Source organism: Emys orbicularis, chromosome 20 (assembly GCF_028017835.1).
Source record: "Emys orbicularis isolate rEmyOrb1 chromosome 20, rEmyOrb1.hap1, whole genome shotgun sequence".
Classification (NCBI taxonomy): domain Eukaryota; kingdom Metazoa; phylum Chordata; order Testudines; family Emydidae; genus Emys; species Emys orbicularis.
Genome location: NC_088702.1, coordinates 5155710 through 5164451, shown reverse-complemented (window position 1 = coordinate 5164451; position 8742 = coordinate 5155710). Strand labels below are relative to the sequence as shown.

At 51.2% G+C, this 8742-nt stretch overlaps 1 protein-coding gene across 1 annotated transcript; it reads right to left on the bottom strand.

The window, feature by feature from the left end:
* Window positions 1-286: 286 nt before the first annotated feature.
* On the bottom strand, window positions 287-7296 carry SSR2 (signal sequence receptor subunit 2). Its single transcript, XM_065420072.1, has 6 exons — window positions 7242-7296; window positions 4042-4196; window positions 2256-2354; window positions 1702-1810; window positions 1416-1493; window positions 287-1055 (listed from the first exon to the last, which is right to left on the bottom strand). The coding sequence occupies exons 2-6, from the start codon at window positions 4194-4196 to the stop codon at window positions 945-947; spliced, it is 552 nt and encodes a 183-aa protein (XP_065276144.1). The 5' UTR covers window positions 7242-7296; the 3' UTR covers window positions 287-944.
* Between the last annotated feature and the right edge of the window lie 1446 nt (window positions 7297-8742).

Genomic DNA, 8742 nt, shown 5'->3' with positions numbered 1-8742 from the left:
GGCATGGTGTAGTTCTAGCATGTGGCAACTGGTCAAGGGGGACCCTGAAAGGAGCGTTGGAGTAACCCACAGTAGGATTTTAACAGATGTTAAACACATGCCTTCACTAGGATTAAGGGCTTGGTATACTTTTTCAGCTGTATCTTCCTCACTGCCGCTGCTGGCTGATGGTGCGTACAGACAGAGCCTCTACAACCACTGGATTTACTGCAGTTATAGGTATGGCTCCTGAAACCCACCAGTCCGACTGTGGGACTCACTGGTAGGAGAAGAGACAGACTCACTCTGTGGTGTTCATTTTATTATAAAACCCTTGGTGCATACAGTCACACACTTCTCAACAGAGTAATCAGAAAAACAGAAACATGGCGGTCAATTGCTCACCAAAATAGAACAACGTAGCCAACATTCTCTCTAGGGCAGGCATCTTTCTATGGGGGTTCATAGGCTGCCGCTTGGCTGAGAGGGAAGGGCACTAATAAACCTGCATAGAAAGGAGGTCTCCGTTACCGTCACTTGATCAATCCTCTCAGTGACAGTTGCAAGAAGCATAAAATGCTGGGGAGCGAGGGTGATGGGCTGATCTAAGATCGAGGAGGATTGTGGCATGAGGAGATCTGGCCACATGTGACTGGCATTCGGCAAGCAAGGGTGATGCTGCAGAAAGGCTCTCGCCCCCACACTCCTTGGGCGTTATTAGCGTTCTTGTACTGCAGCTGCGTCTGGAACTTAATTACAACAGAACCGGAGAGGTCTTTGCTCCAGATCTGCTGAGAAAGGGTTAAAAAAAACCTCAAGAAAGCGACTGGCCACAAGAATTATACAAATCCCTCCCCTGCCAGCACTGAACCGGTGGCCCAGTCACTTGATTTGGAGGGTTGATTGCTGCTACTCCGAGTACACTGTAATTCTAAGCTCTGGGTGCTGGCTGCATTTGGCTTTCCTCAGTTCTTCTTGGTCTTGGGGGTATCGTATTTTCTCTTGCTCGAGTACCACAGCAGCAGAGGGATTCCGATGGAGGGAAGGGTCATCACACCAAAAGCTGCCCAGTCGAGCTAGCAGAAGGGGAAACCCATTAGAAGTAGAGCTGAGATGGGTTATGCATAGCTAAATTCCCAGCTTCTCATACCTGAGCCCCCCTGCCCAAGCGTTTTGATCCGACCCCTACAACACAGGCTCATTCCTAGAAGCGAGTCTAACGGACCATGATGAATTAATTGTCACTCTTCTTGCAAGATTTTGCAGAAGTTGCCCCAAAAAGCTTAGGAGCCACCTTGGGAATTTCCCAGGCGGCTTAATTTAGTGTCTGGGCTTCTGCTTTCACGCCATGAGCCAGCGCACACAAAAAAGGTCAGCGCTAATTTGAACTGTACAGTCACTGGGAGAAAATGGATTACTGGTTTAATGGTACTTACAAAGTGAGGGGAAAACCTCCTGTCAAACTCTCTCTGAGCCAGGATTCCTCCCTGCCCAGGAGCACTGGTGAAGCCAACCTGAAATGGGGGAAAAAGAAATAGCATTTGCCCACCGTTCCTGGCACTGCAGGCGCTCCGTTGCAAGCACTACATGAGAAGAGAGAGGGACTATCTATCATCCCTCGATGGCTGTGTCTAGGAGCACACACTGTGCGTCTCCGCTGTGAGATCTGCCATTAGGATCCTGTACGTGATCAAGTTCACAAGAAAGGTAGTAGCCACTCACCACAACCTGCCCTCCCTCCTGTGCCAGGTAGGTGATGGTAGCCGAGGTGAAGTTGAAGTAGCCAGCTTTGAGGGGCCTCAGGACCACAGTGTGAGATACGTTGCTGGCTCTGTGTAGCAGATGGTTAAGGAAACAAATTGCATTTTGTTCCAGGGGAGCAAGACTCAAAACACAGGGAGGGGGGTCTAACCAGCAGGTTTGAAATCTTAAACGACCTTCAACTACAGATTCAGACCTTTACGGGGGCAACTCATCTATTCCTCCTTCCCTGACAGATGGATGGAGTTCCGTGCAATTTAATGTGAGGGGCGGCTATGTGTTGTGTGACCCGAGAACTAGTCCTTGTTTGCAAGGACACTAGAGATCCCAGGGCACTTTATTGGGATTTGCCCTCGGAGCCTTAGCCAGAAGTCAGGTGTGCTTGCATTTCAGGGATGATGTATGGAGTTGGACGTGTCTTGGTATCCTTGGGCACCAGCGGGGACAAGGGGGAGCCGAAGAACAGACCCAGGACATGGCATGAGGGGAGATTGTTTCGAACTGCAAAAAGATACGGAGCAATCCTGTCCCACTTGACGTTAAGCATTCCAGAGACAATGCCAAAATCTTCCGGGGGGAAAGAATCATCCGACAACTCCACATCCAAAGCCGCGCTAAACACAACAGAGAGAGGGGCCATGAACAGAGCCGGGGGATGCGTTAGCTGGAGTCCCACTGGGGGTTACACTAGATGACCCTTGCGATGCCTTCTCACCCTATGATGCTACAGGCTGTTTCACAAACAGAGGAAAGTTCAGTGCTAGCTGCTGATCTGGAGTAAAAAGCCACAAAGATGAGAGTAGAAGGAAGACAGCGTCAAGGAGAAATGACTGCCGAGCAGGACGAGCTGGACCTGGGGCATAAGAGGGAAGAGCTGAGAGGAGCCATGAAGCGGAGGACAAGGAATTGGCTGTGGAAAGAGCCCAGGAAGCCAATGGAGGTCTATGCACGTGAGGAGGGGAGCCCCGCATTGGGGATATGAGTGACAGGAAAGGAAGGTGATTTTCAACGGCAGCATTTTGGACACCGGTGGATGATGATGCAGTCAAAGACACACATGATGAAGGCAGGGACCAGGGCTGGAATAGAGAGGAAAGGATGAACAGGGGGATTAGAGAGTGGAGTGCCAGAACTTGGTAAGAGCTTAGACATGAGCTTTGGGGGAGAGAGAGAGAGAGAGAGAGAGAGAGACGCCAAGGAGTCTAAAATAGCAACACAATGAACACTGATTTGCTCCCATACACTGGAATCCACTGAGACCCTTTCACAGCTTCCAGAATCACATTCCTCCCCCACACCCCAAAAAAACCCTGCACACTTTAATCTCATTACCCTTGAAGCCTCCCTTGGGGGGAGGGGATAGCTCAGTGGTTTGAGCATTGGCCTGATAAACCCAGGGTTGTGAGTTCAATCCTTGAGGAGGCCACTTAGGGATCTGGGGCAAAATCAGTACTTGGTCCTGCTAGTGAAGGCAGGGGGCTGGACTCGATGACCTTTCAGAGTCCCTTCCAGCTCTATGAGATAGGTATATCTCCATATATTATCTAGGGGTCACCAAATGAAATTAATAGGCAGCAGGTTTAAAACAAATAAAAGGAAGTTCTTCTTCACGCAGCGCACAGTCAACTTGTGGAACTCCTTGCCTGAGGAGGTTCTGAAGGCTAGGACTATAACAGCCTTTAAAAGAGAACTGGATAAATTCATGGTGGTTAAGTCCATTAATGGCTAATAGCCATGATGGGTAAGGAATGGTGTTCCTAGCCTCTGTTTGTCAGAGGGTGGAGATGGATGGCAGGAGAGAGATCACTTGACCATTGCCTGTTGGTCCACCTGGCATTGGCCACTGTCAGTAGACAGGATACTGGGCTGGATGGACCTTTGGTCTGACCCGGTACGGCCGTTCTTATGTATAATGCCCCTTCCTGAGTGGGCCTGATAGGGGGCTCATACACTGCAACTTTACTCCTACTCAAGTCAACAGTCCTATGGACTCCAGTGAGAACAGACAGTCATTTTTAACAGTGGTAAGAGAAAACCTTAGGTGATCACAGTGGAACCTTCTGGATTTATAATCTATGAATACGGAGATTCTTCCCCTCTATTCGCTCCTGCCCCCAGAGTGCCCCTCCCTCCAGAGGGGATTTGAGAGAAGTAAGGGAGGAGCTTGAGAAAGGTTTTTACTCTAGATGTCTCCCTCCTCCCCGAGCTAGTGAAACATACACTGCAGAGACACACCTCTAACACTCCGTGTCCTTCAGGGCCAGGCATCTGATAGGTACCAAGAACACAGATAAACCTTACCTGGAGCCAACATTGTAGATGTTGTACTGTAGAGTCAGGTCCTTGCCCTCCACTGCATATCTGTTTAACAGAGATTTAGAGGCGAGTAGCCTGGCTCCCTCCTCGCTGTGAGCAACAGACAGCAGGGCAAACACAGCAAGAGCTAACAGTTTCATCTGGAAGGGGAAAACATTCACCGTTAATGCCCGAGTTTCTAAAGAGGAAAAATTGGAGGTGGTGGCCTTCTGGAGGGGGCAGTAGCAGACAGCAGAATAGATCCATAAGTGCAATGTGTTATGAAGCACAGACAGCTGTGTGGTTTAAGACATCGTACACGAAAGCATCATACCATGGAGGAGGGAGGGATCAGTCCCATTCAATATGGCGCCAGTGCAATTGCACCTGTAATATTTTGGACACTTCTCTACCAGAATGAGACAACTGCAAAGCAATGACTTGATACCGGGTTTCTTTTTCCTTGGCTGCTCTGTGAATGTGTGGTAAATTTATTAAAGAGACAGGGTGAGCACGGGTAATACCTTTTATTGGACCAATGCCTGTTGGTCCAATAAAAGATATTATCTTACCCACCTTGTCTCTCTGATATCCTGGGACCAACATGGCTGCAACAACCCTAGTATATTTACTGTTATTTAACATTATTAAAGGCATTAAAAGCATTAGGACACTCATTTTGTAAAGACAAGAAGCTTCTACAAACATAGAATCATAGGATATTAGGGTTGGAAGAGACCTCCGGAGGTCATCTAGTCCAACCCCCTGCTCAAAGCAGGACCAACCCCAACTAAATCACCCCAGCCAGGGCTTTGTCAAGCCGGGCCTTAAAAACCTCTAAGGATGGAGATTCCACCACCTCCCTAGGGAACCCATTCCAGTGCTTCACCACCCTCCTAGGGAAATAGTGTTTCCTAATATCCAACCTAGACCTCCGCCACTGCAACGTGAGACCATTGCTCCTTGTTCTGTCATCTGCCACCACTGAGAACAGCCAAGCTCCATCCTCTTTGGAACCCCCCCTCAGGTAGTTGAAGGCTGCTATTAAATCCATCCTCACTCTTCTCTTTTGCAGACTAAATAACCCCAGTTCCCTCAGCCAATCCTCATAAGTCATGTGCCCCAGCCCCCTAATCATTTTCGTTGCCCTCTGCTGGACTCTCTCCAATTTGTCCACATCCCTTCTGTAGTGGGGGGACCAAAACTGGACCAATACTCCAGGTGTGGCCTCACCAGTGCCGAACAGAGGGGAATAATCACTTCCCTCGATTTGCTGGCAACGCTCCTACTAATTCAGCCCAATATGCCGTTGCCTTGGCCTTCTTGGCAACAAGGGCACACTACTGACTCATATCTAAGACCAAACAAAACCTTTCTGCTATTTCTCCTTTGAAATCCAGTGGAAACAATTTAACACACACCGCAACAACATTCCCCTGCAGTGTCTGCAAACAAACACTGCAGCATTGTGCTAGCACCTGAGAATTGCAACTGACTAAAAATGACCTTGAAAATGACTAGCCTATATTCAGATGACAGAAAAACAAATGGCTTAACGGTTTGTTTTTTAAAGTCATCAATTTAACATCCACTGTTAGCAGTAGAACAGAGAACATGTTATTTAAGACAAAGTTAACTTGAGGGCCCATTTAAAGAGTTCACATATTTCCTATCTTTACTCTCACACACAAATATTCAGACATCAGTCCGCTCCCATCCAAACACCGTTTGGTTGCAGAGCCTTCCAAAGGGCACACTCCTTTTCTTCAGCCCTGGCACAAACCTCTTCTTCCCAGACAAAAAAAATGAGAGAGCTCTGTCCTGATGATCTGACACCCCACTCACTCCACTAAGCTCCTATCACCCCTTTGGGTTTTTGTACCCATCCTCTCTTTTGATAGCGGATAACCAGACCTTGCCGATCTAGCCTGAAATCATAGCCAATATAAATCCCTGTCCATATGCCTCTCAGGAAACCTCTCATCCTGTAGGTTCTGAGATTTCTAGGCTACAGCGCCATGGTCTTCCCTAGCCACAACAAAGTCTTGAGCAATTGGCTAATACAGTGATTCCTAAACAGTGGTCTTAGATCACAGAGCCCTTCCCAGTGGCTTGTGAAATTATATTTTGATAACCAAGTAGTGAGGCGGTTGGGTCTGGGAAAAGATCCATCTAACACATATTGGGCAACAGCATGAAAAGGCTGGAGAACATGTGATCTACCTTAAATGAAAGTATGAAGAAGGGGCTGCTAACTGTGTAGCTCTTTCACTCCCATCTCCTGCTCAGCCCCTGTACACAGCACAGTCATGTCTTTTCCCACCACCTCCTCCTGCAGCCACAGATCATTGCTTCCTTATGCCCAGTATCCGTTCGGCCTGTCCCCAGCCTCTCTGGGGCAGCAGCAGGGCCTGGCTGCTACTCTCAGCCACGTGTCTCCATTTCCCTGGCACTTCTGGAGCCAGAACAGGCAGCAAGTCAGGAACCCCACAGCCTGATTATAGGCTGCCTGGAGGAGAACTTCCCTAGCTGCCTTTCCTCCATGGAGCGCTGACGTGTCAGAGACCTCCCCTATGTACTCCCACAGCCCTCCCCACCCAACCCCCCACCCCGGGTCATCCAAACCTTCCTCCCCCACAGGCCCCCCAAACCCCACCTTCCCCCCCCACCCGCACGGCTCCCCTCCAAACCTTCCTCCCCCTTCAGACCCCCCCCAACCCCCACCTTCCTCCTACCGCCCTCCGGATCCCCCCAAACCCATGGCTCCCCCCCCCAACCACCGCCCCCAGGGCTCCCCTGCAAACCTTCCTTTCCCCTCAGACCCCCCACCGCCCCCCGGATCCCCCCAACCACCACCCCCTGGGCACCCCTCCAAACCTACCTTCCTTCCTCCCTCCCCTGCCCCCCCCCAAACCCCACCCGCACGGCTCCCCCCAACCACCACCCCCTTGGCTCCCCTGCAAACCTTCCTTCCCCCTCAGACCCCCCACCGCCCCCCGGATCCCCCCAACCACCGTCCCCTGCCCCCCCCAAACCCCACCTTCCTCCCCACCCGCACAGCTCCCCCAACCACTGCCCCTTGGGCTCCTCTCCAAATCTCCTTCCCCCCTCGGGCCCCCCCACCGACCGCTCCCCGGGGCACCCCCGAGCCGCTCTACCGTCTCGGCCCCCCCGCAGCCCGACCCCGGGCCCCGGCCCCCTCTCACCGCTGCGGCCCGGCTCGCCCGGCGGAAGCGAGAGTCAGCACTGAGCGCCCGGAAACCCGCCTCCGCCCCGGGGCACGCTGGGAACTGGAGTCCGCTTCCGGCACAGCGGCGGCGGGCCGGGAGCTGACGGCGCCTGCGCACACCCAAGCGGTGTCCCCTAGGAAGGCTCCTGGAAGCCAGGCCAGCCACGAGCTGTCCGGGGGACGTTCACTTGCAGGCAGCTTGCTGTGGTTTGCACCTTGCAAACTCTCCGGTTCGCAGCGCCACCGTCCCCTCCTCGGAGAGTGATGCACCTGCTTGAACCTAGACTGCAGTTCTACCCACCCCATGGCACCAGCAGGGCCTGACTGTCCGAGTGCATCTCCCCTCCTTGGGGACCAGAACCATCTTCTGAGACGCTGCTGCTCTCCCGAGCCTCAGACCTCTGCGCCTCACTCCCCCCTTCAGATGGGAAACCTCTATTGCTCCATGGTCTCTTCATTTCTCTCGCCCATTATTATTTGGGTCACCTATTCCATAGGTTGGTAGGGTACCTTTTGCATGTAGGGAACCCCATCTGTGTTGTTGTCTATCTAAGGTACTTACCTGGCTCCATCACTATAGTAGCTGAGCATCTCACAATTCTTAGTGTATTTCTTCTCACACCCGCTGTGGCAGGGCAGCACTATTATCCCCATTGTATAGATGGGAAACTGAGGCACGGAGTGGGGCAGGGACATACCCAATGTGATGCAGTACAGCTAGGAATAGATGCCACAACTCAGCCCTCTCTTCACTGGACCACACTGCTCCTGATTGTGTTTGAAGCCAAGTCAGCTGGAATCATTCTTAAACAGAGTTCATATGGGTTCAAAGCCCAGCGCAGTTGGCCTGTGCATCCCAAGTTCTGAGCAGCCGCCCTCCCCGGTCTTCTAACCTTGCCTCACAATAGAGCTTTAGATGGGGAACATAGAAACCTAATGCTCCTCCTGTTGCAACTCCTGTTGAGGATCGTGCTGCCTTAAGGGAAGGGAACAACCACTTGTGTGCGTATCCTTTTTCTACAAAGTTTATATTTAATCAAAATAGAATCTCAGGCGGTAAGTACATTGCATTTGTCTTTCAATTTGCACCTGACCATACAGGACACGGCAGGATCCTGCCAGCATTGCTAACTGGATCTGGCTGGAAAAGATGAAGGGGTTTTGCCCACTCACTGGGGCAGCTGGCTGCTTACTTCCACTGTGGTGCGATCTGAGGGTGCTCAGCACTTTTAAAGAGCAGGCCCCTCGGCCATGCTTCATGTTCTCCATCTCTGATACTTAAGTCCCATGGGAGGTAAGTGAAGAGGAATCTTCTCATTAACGTTGGGATCCCCTGATGAAATGAGCTACCCAGCTGTAATGCGGTGGCGAGATGTTTGCACAGACATGGGGCCTCATTCCATGTTGCCCTCTACCTCATGTATTCATTCACACCAGTACCAAGCAGGTGCGCAACACTGATTTGGTAGTTTTACACC

What these genes read in the sequence shown, in the direction of transcription:
- SSR2 (XM_065420072.1), bottom strand. Translation starts at nt 4,196, where the DNA reads ATGAAACTGTTAGCTCTTGCTGTGTTTGCCCTGCTGTCTGTTGCTCAC. An exon ending in AAGTGGGACAGGATTGCTCC is followed by an intron (nt 1,811 to 2,255) that starts GTATCTTTTTGC and finishes TCTGCTACACAG; the next exon opens with AGCCAGCAACGTATCTCACA. An exon ending in GGAGGTTTTCCCCTCACTTT is followed by an intron (nt 1,056 to 1,415) that starts GTAAGTACCATT and finishes CCCTTCTGCTAG; the next exon opens with CTCGACTGGGCAGCTTTTGG.